This window comes from Sciurus vulgaris (genome assembly GCF_902686455.1).
Source record: "Sciurus vulgaris genome assembly, chromosome: 19".
Lineage (NCBI taxonomy): Eukaryota > Metazoa > Chordata > Mammalia > Rodentia > Sciuridae > Sciurus > Sciurus vulgaris.
In genome coordinates, this window is record NC_136480.1 from 2,967,867 (window position 1) to 2,982,722 (window position 14,856).

General features: G+C 57.2%; 1 protein-coding gene across 1 annotated transcript in view; it reads left to right on the forward strand.

The window, feature by feature from the left end:
- The window catches only part of NUP210 (nucleoporin 210), a 94,569-nt gene that overhangs the window by 8,492 nt on the left and 71,221 nt on the right, over window positions 1-14,856 (forward strand). Inside the window, exon 2 of the mRNA XM_079122224.1 lies at window positions 14,213-14,349. Within this exon, the coding sequence (XP_078978350.1) occupies window positions 14,213-14,349 (137 nt within the window). The remainder of the gene's footprint in view (window positions 1-14,212; window positions 14,350-14,856) is intronic.

Below are 14,856 nucleotides of genomic sequence, written 5' to 3' on the forward strand. Positions count from 1 at the left end.
CTTGGGGACACTCAAACACTGAGCCACATCCCCAGCCCTTTTTCTATTTTATTTAGAGACAGGATCTCCCTGAGTTGCTTAGGGCCTCATTTACTGAGGCTGGCCTCCAACCTGTGATCCTCCTGCCTCAGCCTCCTGAGCTGCTGGGGTCACAGGCGTGTGCCACTGCACTCATGCAAAAATGACATTATAGGGTTGGGGACTTAGCTCGGTGGCAGAGCACTTGTCTAGCACCTGCGAGGCCCTGAGTTTGGTCCTTGGCCCTGGGGGAGAGGGGGATGACATTACATAAGAAACTGGGAAAATTAAGAAGAAAAAAGTCCCACCGTTGTCCTTCCATTCTGACACCGCCCCAGTTGTCTTTAGCTGGCCTTTTAGTTCCTTCCTGCCCTCACTTGGGGCTGCTGTCTTGTATATCCTCAAACCTGGCGCTTGGGCCACTGGGTAGCCGCCGCCTCTGCCGGTCATGAGCTGACATTAAAGTCCACGTACTTTTCTCTCTCTTGCGCCCTGAGTTTCCGGTGACTTCCGGGGAGATGGCGCAGCACCCACTTAGACGATCACAGGCCCACGGTGTTCTGGATTCTCCGGGGTCCTGCGTGTCCTAGAGAAAGTGAGCGGCTTAGGTTGGCCTCCCAGAAGTAGAGAGGGGGACAGTTCCTTTGCCCGTGGTCATTGAGAAGTGCTTTGCTGGGAAGCGTGGAGACACCCAGGCAGCAGCCATGTGATCTCAGATGTGGCCTGGCCCTGTGCTGATCGCTTGACTCTGGAGTCCCCCGACACCCAGGTTGACCTGCCTTAGGCAAGGGAGGTGCTTTTGAACTTTTTATTCTCAAACCCACTGTCAATCAGCTTGGCTGTCCCTAGAGGAAGGGGGTCTTGTGCAAGCTCCCAGGCCTCAGGATGCAGCGTCCCCCTGCCTGAGGCTGGGGACAGACCCTGGTGCAGCGCACCTGGACGGAGCCCCCTGTACTGAGCTGCCCGCCCTTCCTCTCCTCTTGCCTCCCTGAAAGTCTCCCCAAGGGACCTTGGAGCTGCCTGATACGTTCGCCAGGCTGGTCCCAGGCCCTGGGGACACTTCTCAGCCACCGGTGTAAGGATGCCCAGGCAGCCCCTTCTGGGCTGAGCACCCCGGAACTTGTCCTTAGGGCCTGTTGTACCCTAGGTGATCCTTGGGGCATCCTCACCGTCCCTCTGTCTTTGCTGAAGGGTAACCACGGGAGGTCAGAGACCCATACCACTTGGGGACATGGGTGTCCCAGCTCCTCTGCTTGCAGGAAGCCCTGGCGGGTCACCTTGGAGCCCTCTTTGTGATGCTGGGGCAGGAGGGACGGCTAGGTTTCTTTCCTCTGCATGCTGACCAGGTCAGAGCACTTTCTGCCTCGCTGGGGACAGAGGCTGTCGCACGCTGGATTCTGGCTGGGTAAGGAAGTAGATCCCGAGGGGAGTTGCACCCCAAACTAAAAATTGCACCTCAAAAAAGTGCGTTTGATTCAGCTGGAGGCCCAGTTCACCCCGTTCCTTCCATCTTCTCTGGCCCTGGCCCTGGTCCCTTAGCTGGGCCACCTCGGGGGGTGTACCTTTACTCGATGCAGTCTCTCTCTTTCCTCTGCCGTGGTCTTGGAATCATACACTGTGGTCTGGTGGGCTCCCACCCGGGTGTCCTGCGGTGGGAACACCTAGCAGCCAGAGGGTGGGGCCCAGGACAGTGCACACACTCAGCGTGGGTCCTGGGGACAAAACCGGTGGAAAATGTGGAGTTCACAGATGAGAACTGGACAGTCACTCAGCCAGTGGGTGCACTTAACCCGACTGGTCCCGAGGATGTGAGAGAAGGAGCCGCGGATGCCCTGCTTTTGAGGAATGTGTAGTTGGTGGCGGGAGTTGACTCCAGGGGACACACGTGCTGCGGAATGTCTTCAGAGCCGCGCCAGGAGGGCCGAGGGAGAGGCAGGGCGTTTCATGCCAGCGCAAAGGCCCCGGGGAGGTGCCCAGCGGGAAGGGCAGAAAGGAAGGAAGCTGGGTGAGGTCAGGGTGTCAGGAGGTGAGGCTGGAGGTTGGCAGGCCCGGGCCACAGCGGGCCTTGTGGGCTTTGGTTAGGAGGCAGGAAGGGCTTTCCGGGTCAGGTGTTGTGGACATGGACTGGGCCCAGGTTTCTGGGCCTGGAGGGCTGTCCACCCTGACGCCCCTGGAGGGCTGGGCAGACGGTGCCCACTTCCCCTCTGGGTGCAGGAGGGAGGTCTTGCCAGTGTCTGTTGCCTCTAGGAGGCTGGGCTGTGGCCTTCTGCTTCCTTTGTGGGTCCCTGTTCTGCCAGGGTGGGGCAGCCCCGAGGTGACTTCCTCTTTGCGCACCTGCCCCTGTGCTGCACCCGGGGCTGAGCCCAGCAGGGGGACGGAGGGGCACTGAATGCACCCCCGCCGGCCTCCTCTTCTGCATGACTCTCACTTCTCTCTTTCACTGTCGCTTTCGGGCCTGACCTTCGGGCGGCCGTGGTGCCTGGCCCCTGGCCAGCGTCTGTTCTGCAGGGCGCAGGCCCCGGTGCGCAGGCGCGAAAGAACCCCTGTCTGCAAACGCCTTCCCTGCAGCGCTGGGCGCAGCCCGGGCCTTGCGCATGCTCCGCAGGGGCCCTGCCGCCCACCCAGCCCCCGCCCAGGCTCTCAGATGTCCAGTTTTCTTCTAGCGTCCGCCTGGGGTTTGCATTTTTCTCTTTCATTGTAAATCGATGTAAGATTCACCACCTTGGGCACTTGCAGGGAGGTGTCCAGGTCAGCGGCGGGAAGCACAGGCGGAGGGTTGCGGGACAGGTTTTTACATCCTGCAAAACTGAACCTCCACACTCACTACCCACTGGCCCGGGTTCCTCCCACGCCAGCCCCTGGCAATGACCGTCCTGCTTTCCTGAACACTTTTTAATATTTGTCTGTCTCGTGGAAGGACAGGCAGATGGGCCCAGACTCTAATAGTGTCCCCCAGAGTCTGAGAACGCTGCTTGGGTCCATTTGGATGTTGGCTGAGCCACACCCGTGTAATATTTCCCTTTAATGTGTTTTTTTTTTTTCTTCCTTCTTTTAATAAAGAAGAATCAACTTAAAAATAAGATGCAAGTAACTACTCGGATGTGACTGGACATAGGCAGATGGTGCTTATCAGTCAGCTTTCTGTCACTGTGACAAAATACCTGAGATAGACACACTTAAAGGCAGAAAAGTTTCTTGTGGCTCATGGTTTTAGAAGTTTGGGTCCACGGTCCCCTGGCTCTGCTGGACCTGTGGAGAGGTAATGGGTGATGGCAGGAAGCTCAAGGTAGAGGCCTGCTCCTGGCAAAGAGAGCCGGGAAGGGTCTGGGCCCCCATATCCCTTTCAAGGGTTCTGTCGGCAGTGAGCTCTGTATCACCAGGCTCCGCCTCCCAAGGGGTCTACCACCTTCCCATGATGCCATGGGCCGCCCAAGCCTCCACCCCTGGACCTTGGTGGTATATTTAGGATCCAAATCGTAACAGTGGGGAAGGGCTGCCAAAGGGCTGGGAGTCCAGCAGCTGTCCCTGCCAGCCAGGGACTGCAGGGCCCCCTCTGTGTGTGTGTGTGTGGCCTGAACCAATTTTTCTACCGATCCCTTTGCACATGATGTCTCATTTAATCCTAAAAAGCAAGCAATCGAGCAGAAAAGTGAAAACCCCTTGGTAGAAATGGCCACCTGCTCTGCAGACAGCGGGGTGGGGGTGGGGTCTGGCGCCAGGAGCCTCCCAGAGGGCCAGGGCCAGACCGGCCTTGGTCAGAAGCCCGTGGTTGACCCCAGAACTGCGGCCAGTCCTGGGATAGCGAGGAGAGGCGCCTTGGCTTCTCAGCTCCTGGTTGGATCGCTCGTTTTCCTTCGGTCGGGTTTTTTTAAAAAAATTCAGTGGCCCTTTTTTACGTGTCATTAAGGACTCACTTGGGGGCGGGGCGCTGATTCAGGTGGAGGCCAAAGTCATCTTCTCAGCGTCTTTTATTTAGAGACAAAGTCTCACTGAGTTGCTCAGGGCCTTGCTAAATGGCTGAGGCTGGCCTCCAACTCGTGATCCTCCTGCCTCAGCCTCCGGAGCTGCTGGGATGACAGGCATGGGCCACCTGGGAATTTTAATAGGATTGTTGGAGTCAAACAAAGTAGTCGCTGGGCTTCACTCTGCGCTTGACACATGATAAGCACATAATAAATGAAAGTGGCAGTTGCTGTTATTTTTCAGTCTCATCCCCCGCGGTCCAAATGAAGTAAGCCCACAGGCCTTAAGGAAGTCGCTCTGGGGCAGAGGGGATTTCGCCTCTCCAGACTCCTCCCTCCTCAGATGTTGGTGACAGGAAACCAAAATGGCCTGGGTGAAACACAGGGGCTGTTATTTTGGCTCCCGAGAGGGACACGCCCAGGCAGATCTTGTTTCAGGCTTCTGAGTCGCAGGGGTGAGGGCGATGTCACCCGGTCTTGGCTCTTCACGCCTGTGCCTGGCCTCTGGCCAGATCCTCTTTTTAAGGGAGCAAGAGGACATTGTAGCCCAAGAGCCTCCCAGACTTCAGGAGAAGCTGGAAGTCCCCGATCGTTCCAGCCTGGCCTCGTGGCCCGGCCTCCCCCCGTGGCCCGGCCTCTTCCTGGCTGCAGACTCCAGACTTCTCAGTGGGGAGGAGGAGGGAGCCAGGTAGCTCCCTGCCAAGGGCATGGCCTCCATCAGCAGACTCCACCCTCAGGACCGAATGCCCTCCTCATTCTGTCCCCTTGGGGGTGAGGATTTCAACACAGGGACTCTGGGGGACACAGCATTCAGTGGAGGCAGGCACCCACAGAAAAGCTGGAGGCTGTTACTCAAAGAGGAAGGTGGAGGCTGGCAGGCGAAGCCCCGTGGGCCCCCCCCCACCCCGAAGCAGTGACACTCGGGTGCCAGGGTTTCTCCTGCTGGCCTGTCCACCGAGCTGCTTTGGTGGCAAGAAGGAATGGAAAAACCCCGGGGCTGACCAGTTAGCTGGTGTGATCACAGAGGATGCGGAGAGGAGAGGGGGCATGTGGCAGCCACCTCCTTCCACCTCCCTGCTGGCCGGGTGCAACTTTTGGGGTGGTTCTGAAGACCTTGCCAAAGGGGTGCAGCCTTTGATGGCTTCTGCTCTGCTTGGTATATTTGGTCCAATGACATTTGTGTTTAAAAACCTCACCAAGAACAATCCAGGCCCAGCCAGCCTCACCCGTGCCTCCCAGGAGACATTGCAGGGAGCCCCAACGCCCGTTGGTCACACACGCTTCCAGGAGAAAGGGGAGGAGGGAGTATTTCCTTTCTTTTCTCTTTTTTTCTTCTGAATTCTACCCCTGAGCTACCTGGCCTGGCCTCACTTGGTCTTGTGAAGTTGCCGAGGCTGGCCTTGCATTTCTGATCCTCCGGCCTCAGCCTCCCACACAGCTGGGATTCCAGGTGTGCCACCGTCGTGTCGGCTGCCTGACTCATTTTTACAAGCCCAGGACCACACTGACCGCAAAGCAGGACCAAAGCTGGCAAGGGGACGAAAACCACAGCCACCCAGCCACACATGGCGCACAAAGACCCGTCAGGACGCAGACCTCACGGATCTGCTCAGCTGTTTGTTCAGGATCAGGGGTGCAGGGGTGGAATGGTGCCGGCGGACCCACTTTCCTGCTGGAAAATGAGCCACTCAACAAAGACAGGGACTGGGTTTGCGGAGGTCATTTTGGGGGGTGGCCTCGTGTCAGTTTGGGTGCTCAGGAAACAGGCTGGTGTTTGTTTTCAGCGGGCAATATTTTTACATGGAGAAGAGCGGAGGGTCTGGGGTCAGCGCTCAGTGTGGATCTCCGTCACTGGGAAGGGATGTATCTGGGGAAGGATCGATGCTGCAGCTTCCTTTCCAGGGACTGCTCTGTCCCTGGGAGGGGATGTACAGGGACAGTCCTCAGTGGTGACTTTCTTTTTCTCAGGCCTTCCTGTTTTTTTTTTTTTTTTTTCATTTTCCATATCAAATAGAAGCAAGTCCAGAAAAAGGTAAGCAGGACAGTGTATTTATCCCGAAATGCAAGGTTGGCTTAGTATTAAAAACAAAAAATTTACTGAAGTAGGTATTTAATAGAACAAAGAAGGAAAAGCACGTGAATCCTCAGCACCCATTTTAATAAAGAACCCAGCCTGTCCCTCCTTCAGGGACACCTCACGCTCTGGTGATGCTTCCTCCAGCCACCCTGCTGGGAATGGGGACCTTCCTGGCCTGGCTTTGTGGGTGTCGCCAGCCTTATCATCGAAGGGCCCAGATTCACTCCTTTCGTTTATCCTTGTTCTCCTCCCTTTGAAATGTCAGCTCCGCAACGGTAGCAATTCCTTCCTGTGGTTTACGCGGAACTTTCTAGTATCTCTGGCACCTAGCATAATACCCGGAGCCTCAGATATCCCCAGTCCATTGTGACGGCTTGGATTTTAAAGGTCCCCTGAAGGCCCCTGTGCCGGATGGAGGCTTGGTTGCCAGCCTGTGGTGCCCCTGGGAAGTGGTGGAACCTTTAAGAGGTGGGGCCTAGCGGGAGGAAGTTAGGTCACAGAGGGTGTGTCCTCCAAGGGGATTTGGGCACCCTGGCCCCGCCTCCTCTTTCTCTTGTTGCCACAAGATGAGTGACTGTGCTTGCCCACTTGCTCCCTGCTGTGCTGTTCCACCTTCCCACAGGCCCCCAAGCCACTTCTAAAACCTTGAGCCAAGTTGAACCTTTCCTCTTTTTAAGTCAGTTTTCTCAGCCATTTTGTCACAGTGAGGGAAAGCTCTCTCTCTCTCACACACACACACACACACACACACACACACTCACAGAGGGATTCAATAACAGAGCACATTGGTGACCCCCAGCAGGACCAGGGGTGCTGTAGGAGCTGAGAGGAAGGTCTGGGTGGGTCTGGGGGAAGTGGCCATCTGCTGTGAGCCACCAGGGTGGACAGGCAGGGAAGCTGTGGGAACAGAGGTGGGGGAGCTGGGACAAAGGGAGGCACTTCCGAGCCAAGGTCTCTTGTCAGGAAAGCCATCCGGGCCAGCAGCCACAGGTTGGGGAGATGCTTGTGGCCCCGAGGTGGAGGGAGGCCCAGGAGGAGGACCCTGGTGCCTGGGGATGAGCATGGATAGTCATCACGAATGAGCACAGCGGGGAAGGACCGGCCCCGCCTCCCTTCTCTGGAAAGTCAAGCACTGTGCCCCGCACGGCAGAACCACGGCCGCTCTTTGGGCAGCCCCCTCTTTCTTCCCGGACTTGACGGGTGTGGCCGAGCCTGCTTTTCTTATTTCATTGCCGCCGCTGTGTCCTTTGTGGTCAGATGGTCCATCGCTCAGCTGAGGACCTGGAGGCCCAGAGAGGTTGAGCAGGCTGCCCAGGGTCACACAGGACTGAGCAGCGGCCCCGGCTCTCACGACTTCCCCTGCCTGCACGTGTCAACGGATGAGAGAATTGGGAGGGCTACCAAGTGCTGCTGGCCACGCTGCATCCGGTCCTGGCGGATGTGCTGACCAGCAGGGAAGACCAGCCCACATGCCTGCAGGAGGCGGCCAGTGCCCTTCCCGGGGACAGGCCGGCCACGCATCCCACTGAGCCAGCAGGAGGCTCTTGGCAGAAGGGCCACACGGAGCTGGACTTTGTTGCTTTGGCAGGACGTGAGGCAGCGCAGGTGGCGGCCTGTCTGCTCTGGGTGGTGGGTGACCTCAGCAGCTCAGCCTGAGCGCTGAGCCTCCTTCTTGCTCTGGACGCGCCAGGCTGCGTGGCCAGCCTCCTGCGGGTGCCGGGCGTGTGTGCTGGCCCTGCAGGGCCCAGGGTGCCTCTGAGCGGCTCCCGTGCCCGGGGTCCTCCCCGCCCAGTCAGGGCTGTCTGGTGGGTGCAGCTCGCGGTGCCCACGCCCAGGTCATCTTGGCCTCGCTTTTGCAGAAACCCTGGAAAATGGCAGCTTAGCAGGGACTCCAGCCAGAGGCCCCACTGGGGTGGCCGGACTTGCTTTCTGTCCCTCTCCACATGCTCCTCCCCAGGTGTCCCCAGGAGTGCCCAGCCACTTCCTGCTGCCCTGAGTGTCCCCTTCCAGATGACTCGCTTTTGGCAGCCCCGGCGAGCCTCAGCAGGCACAGGAGGTGGATGTGTTTGCTTTTCCTAAAATGCCTTTCAAGACGGATGCATAACCATTAAAATATGTAATGAGTCAATTAAAAAGCTGTCCCTTGGGGTGGCATCTCATTCCCTGGGGAAGGTGCTCACATGGTGGGTGAAGTGCCTGATGTGAAGTCGCCTACAAAACTGTCTTTCCTGGTGCTGCCACTTAAAGCTGTGCTGCTTCCTGACAGATGACTTAACCTCTCTGAGCCTCCATTTGGTTTTTCCCTGCTGGGGGACTGTGTGAACCAAGGGACGTGAGTCTCAGTAGCGGGGGACACACCGCTCAGTTCTTTTGCTCACCTCCTCCATGCTCCCTCATGAGCAGAGAGCTTTCTGGAGAAACGGAGCTAACAGACTATCAATGCCTGTAGCTCTGTCTTGCGAGTGGAGGGTCCCTGAGTTACCGGGGTTTTGATTGAGGATTTTTCTACTTTACAGCAGTTCAGAAACACCCAAACTTTCTGCTCTTCATTTTTTTTATTTGAATTTTTATTTTTACAGACTGCATTTTGATTCATTATACACGAATGGGGTGCAACTTTTCATTTCTATGGTTGCGCACGATGTAACTTCATACATTCATGTGATTATACATGTACACGGGATAATACTGTCCATCTCAGTCTACTCTCGTTCCTTCTCCCTCCCTCCACTTACCAGAAAAAACATTCAGCCTTTGGTTTTTTGGGCTTGGCTTATTTCACTTAGCATGACAGTCTCCAGCTGCATCCATTTACCAGCAAATGCCATCATTTTATTCTTCTTTATGGCTGAGTAATATTCCAGTGTGTATATATACCACAGTTTCTTTGTCCATTCATCAATTGAAGGGTATCTCGGATGGTTGCTCTTCACTTTTAATATAGTATTCAATCCATTGCAGGAGAGAAACATATTTTTACGAAATAGGCTTTGCATGAGAGATCGTTGCGTAACTATAGGCCGAGGGAAACATGGTGGGTGTGTTAAGGTGGATGGGGCTGAGCCGTGCTCCTTGGTGGGTCAGTCCTATGAAGTGGACTTTCTGCTCAGCACTTTTGCAAGTCGCGAGAGATTATTAGAATGTAACCCCGGGAGAAGTTGAGGAGGACCTGTCTCTGCCTTAGCACACCCACAACCAGCCTGATCCCTCATGAGGTCTGTCGTGTGTCTGTCTGCTTACGAGGTCTGTTATGAAGATGAGATAAAGGAAGAAAAAGAGAGATAGAGAGTCCCTGGTAAGAGTTGGAACTGGGTCATGTGCTCTTGAATGCTGGTAACACCCAGATCTGCCGTTGGGTGGAGGCCCGACAAAGCCAGTGGTGTGGTTTCTCTCTGAGGGCTACAGACTTGAGACCCAGGAAGGGCCCGTGTTTCTGTTTGAGTCTGAAGGCAGGACGCTGATGTCCTAGCTTGAAACTGTCAGCAGAGAGCGTGGATTCGCTCTTGTTCAGCTTTTTGGTCTCTTCAGACCCTCAACTGATTGGACGAGGCCCACCACACTGGGGAGGTGATCTGTATTACTCAGCCCACTGACTCAATGCTGACCTTATCCAAAACCCCCAAACAAAACAACAACAACAACAAAGCACAGAGAAGCTCAGAATAACATGTGAGTGAGGATTCTGCCAACCTGTGGGCTCAGTGAGGCTGATGCATAAAATTAAACACCAGGTTTCCCTAGCACACTTTTATTTTTAATAACAAAAAATTGTCCCTGGGTATCTCTGCCTTCTTCAGAAATGAGCTCCTCCTGCCTGCCTTCAGTCTCTTATCTCCTCCTGCACTCCCTGTCCCCGCCCGCCTGGCTCAGTTTGATGAACTGCCAGGTGTCTCCCCCTGCCTGGCTCAGTTTGATTGACGGCTGGGTCTATGAAGAGGTTCCCACCCTCCCCTGCGGGAAAGGGGCTGTTCTCTCGGGGTCCTGGAAGCAGGAGTCTTCCTGAATTGCGCAGCCTCTTCCCTTCCCAGCCTAGCAACCAGCCCGGTTGAGTCTCCAGGGCCACCTGTGGGCCGACCCTCACCGGCGGCAGACCCCAAAAGTCACAGCAATTCTGTGTGGCCAAGAGGGGACTCCAGCAGCACCCTGCACTTGACCTTAGAACGCCTGGCCTTTGGTTCATTCTTAAACCAGCCCCTCTTCCTTCTGTGCCTCAGTTTACTGATCTATATAAGATAAGGGCCTAATGGTAGTTCCGAGTTACATCCACTCTTAGGGGGGATTTATTTTGGGGGGGTGGGTACCAGGGATTGAACCCAGGGGCGCTTAACCACGGAGCCACATCCCAGCCCTTTTTATATTTTATTTAGAGACAGAGTCTCCCTGAGTTTCTTAGAACCTTGCTAAATTGCTGAGGCTGGCCTCCAACTTGTGATCCTCCTGCCTCAGCCTCCCAAGCCGCTGGGATGACAGGTACATGCCACTGTGCCTGGTGTATTTTTGTTTTTAAGTCATATTACATTAAAAAAAAAAAAAAAAAGATAATGAGTGCACCTATTCCTACCATCAGAATTAGCCTTTGTGCAAGATTATTACATTGTTTTTTTTTTTTTTTCTTTTTTAAGAAATCAAACCTTACAAATGAAAGCGAATTCTTCTAGCCTCTTCCCTTACGGTCTCCATTTCCATTTTGGGGAATACCTTTCCCTTTATCCCTGTGTGACCAACACTTTCTAGGTGTTTTCTTTGTATTTTCGCAGTGCTGGGAACCACGCCCAGGGCCACGCGTGTTCTACCCCCGAGCCTCGCCCCTGGCCAGCTCCCTAAGGTGCTTGTCATCCAGAATTGCAAACTTCCTGGGAGAAGGGCGGGGTGGGGGTGGTGGCCGACCCTGTCTTGCAGGTGAGGACACTGAGCCCCAGGGACACGTAACCGGCAGCCTGTGTGACTCTTCTGTGTCTCGGGAGGGTCTGGCCGAAGCTGGGGGCCTCCGAGGACAGGACACGGACAGTGCGGGGTGACCACGAGGTTGGGGACGTGGCTGGGTCCCCTGCAGCTGCTTCCCACAGAGCCTGGCAGATCCCACACCCTTTCCCCGAGGGTGGTGGTGGGGGGCTTCTGGGAGGAGGCCCTCGGATTTCCATTGGCTGCCCATTGATCAGCACTCGGTGCTCAGGAGGGACCTCGCCCAGGGCCGTGTGGGGACTGGGGCTCGGGCCATAAGGGAGGAGCCACCCTGTCCCGAATCGGTGCCCCTTTGGCCCTGCTCCTGGTGCCTGGACCGAGGACGCAGCCGCCAGCACGCCCAGGCGGCGGCTGCTGCTCACGAGCCCGCCGCCCCGTTAAGGAAACTCGTCCCAGCCGCCCAGAGGGACCGAGGTTTGCGAAGTGTAGTGACAGCCTGTGGTGTCCACCTGGGGCGGGTTGAATGCTGGCTTCTCCTGAAGGACCTGCTGTGACCGGCTGGGTTTGCATCTGCCACCGAACTGGAGCATGAGCTGGCGGTGTACCTCTCAGGCTGTCGGAGGCCCCCGACTTTAAGACTCTTTTTAGATGTTGATGGGCCTTTTCTTTCTGATTCATTTATCTCTACGCGGTGCTGAGACTCCTCCTCCTCCTCCTGCTCCTCCTCCTCCTCCTCCTCCTCCTGCTCCTCCTGCTCCTCCTCCTCCTCCTGCTCCTCCTCCTCCTGCTCCTCCTCCTCCTCCTCCTCCTGCTCCTCCTCCTCCTCCTTCTTTTCTCCCTCCTTCACCTCCTCCTCCTCCCTCTCTTGTTATCCATCCATCCGTCCCAGGAACACTTCAACATGGAGCCACCTCCCCAGCCTTTTTGTTGCTTTGAGACAGGGTCTTGCTGAGTTGCCTTTGGGCCTCACTGTGTTGCTCCACCTGGCCTTGGACTTGGGATCCTCCTGCCTCGGCCTCCCTCCCGAATGGCTCAGCTCAGGTGTGCGCCAGCTGAATGACGGTTCCCTCTTGGCGTCCATCGTACGTCCCGTCGGCTCGCACAGACATGTTGTCACACCTGCCCACTGTGCTGGACTCGGTGTGAACTTTTCGATGCAGTGGGAAAACGGTCGGGATTGCCAGTGGAAGAGGAGGGGTTTATTTGGGCTCATGATTTAGGAGCTTCAGACCACGGCTGACCCTGTTCCTTCTGGGTCTGTGGTGACAGTGTGCCATGGTGGGAGCACCTGGTGCAGGAGGCCTGGTCACCTCATGGTGGCCGGGTAGCAAGGAGAGAGGAGGGTCCCGCTCCCCACTCTGCCCCCGGCCTGCCTTCTAGGCCCCAGGACCACCTCCCAGTAGTGCCCAGACGGGGGACCAGCCCTCGCCCCCTGGGCCTTCGGGGGAGATCCAGGATGGACGTGGTGGCAGTGGCGAAGGTCAGTGTCCCCACTGAAAATCCTCCGCTCCACTCGCTCCTCTCGCCCTCCCCCTATTTTTTTTTATTTAAAATTCGGGGGTCATTTTAGACCTAGAGGAAAGTTGCAAAGAAGACGCCGAGATTCCCCGCATGCCCTTGCCTAGTGTCCCTGTCCCAATGTCCCCGTGGACGTTGGTCAGGCTCACGCAGGGACCCTGGTGCCGGCCATGCATGGAGCTCTGTGGGGTCTTGTCAGTTCTCCTCCGGGTCCCCGATGCCAGCCGGGATCCCACGTGGGTCCCCCGACAGGCTCCTTGCGTGCGCCTGGCGTCCCTCCTGACTGTCCACTTCTGACCTGTCCGGCCACCCGCGTCTCACCAGCCTACCCTTGGGGAGCCCCCGAGGAGACCGCCTGCTGCGTGTCCCCTTGCTCTGTGGGCGAGGTGGCGGCTCTCCGCGCCTCCTGCCAGCCGCTCCGCCTGTCCCCGGCCTCCTGGGCCGTCTGGGTCGCTGGCACCTGGCGTGGACGGGAATCCCTGAGAGGCCTCCTGCGGTGCTGGGCGCCGTGGTGCCGGCCGTGAGTGTCCTTCACGCTCCAGGCAGCCCCGCGGCCAGGAGACCGAGCAGTGCTCGCGGGAGGACACAGAGACCCCAGGGTCAGTGCCCAGCGGTCAGTGCCAGCCCTTCTGCCAAGTGTGTGCCCTCCCGGGTCCCCGGTCACACTGGTGGCTCCTCTCCCTGCTGGGCAGGCTTCGCTGCTTCCCACCTCAGGACCTTTGCTGCGGATCCCCCTGTGGACACTGTGACCCTCTGACCAGGAGGCCACCACCACCTGTCCCCAGACGGCGCACACCGGCGCAGCGCCCAGGGTGCCACGTCTGAGGGACCCTCTCCTTGGTCCCACCTGGCCTTCGCCTGGGGACTGCTGGTGTCCTGCCTCAGGCACGAGAAGCCCAGGCTGAGACGCCACACGGCTGCCCCTCGTGGTGCCGGCTCACCCTGGCCTCCTCCCCGTCGCGGACGGCTCTCGGCCACTCGTTGGTGGCCTCCTCTGCTGTGGCTGCAGCGTCACGCGGTCGTGGTCATGATGGCTGGTGATTCACTGGGGCTGGACGAGGACGCTGGTCTGCGTGCCCGGCTCCCAGCCTGGTGACTGGTCAGCCGAGAGGCCCGATGTCCCTCCTCCACCCGCCTGTGTCCCCTGGGGTCCCCAGGGCCAGCCTTCTCACCTGGGGATCGCAGGAGGCCCCTGGTTCGCCCTCCCCTTCCCTGGTTTCCGTCTCCCACAGTTGGGAAGTGGTAGTAAAAGGAAAATTCCAGAAACAAGCGAGTCCTGAGTTTCAGTGACTCTTGAAGACGGCGTATTGTTATAACGGCTCCGCTTTTCAAAGCTCGTCCTTCCTAATCTCCTCTGTGCCTGATTCATAGATGTGATTTGTCCTGTTGGGGGGTCCAGCGCTCATCGCGGTCTTGAGTGTCCAGGGGACAGCTGTACCTGTGTCTATAGGACAGTCCTGGACGGTGACCGTCTGTTGACTAGCAAGACTGTCGCCAGGTGTTGGGTCCCCTGTTTGGTTTGCCTGGGGAGGGGACGTGTGCCCTGGTGCCCCATGTCCTGAGGTCGCGGAGGCCCTAACTGGGGGACATCGGCTGGACCCCCCTTTTCTGGGGAGCTCTGCAGCCGGTGTGGGGGACTGCCTGCCTCTGTCCTGTCGTCCAAGCTGGGCGGAGCCAGGGCGGGGCCACAGGGTGGCATCGGGCTCCAGGGTGAACTCTCACCTTCTTCCCGCAGGTCATCCACGCGGCCGGAAGTGGCCAGCATCGAGCCGCTGGGCCCCGGCGAGCACCAGTGTTCCCAGAAGGCAGTGGTGCAGGCCCGCCTGACCCAGCCCGCCCGCCTGACCAGCATCATCTTTGCGGAGGACATCAGTAAGGGTTTGGGAGTGACAGGGCCATCGCTGCTGGCCACCAGAGTCGGGGAAACGCCCCCTCGAGACCAGTCACCTTGTGCTCACCCTGTCCCCGCTGGCTTCCTACATTCTTTTCTTTCTTGCCTCTTTTAACACCCACACTATCTCCATGTTTGTCTCAGTCAGAACACACCTGAATACTTGGTTCCATTGCAACATTACAGAGGAGAGCAGACGGAAATGTCCAACTCTGGGGACTGAATTTTACAGAGACTGTTTATTGGGGGAACTTAAACTATTTTTGCTTGGGCCACTATTTTGTGACTAGTAGTCTATAGACTACGTGCGTCAAAATTATCTGGGGTGTTTGTTAAAATTCCAGATTTATGCCAAACATGGCAGCGCATGCCTGTCATCCCAGCGGCTCGGGAGGCTGAGGCAGGAGGATCGTGAGTTGGAGGCCAGCCTCAGCAACTTAGCGAGGCCCTGAGCAACTCAGTGAGACCCTGTCTCTAAATAAAATAGA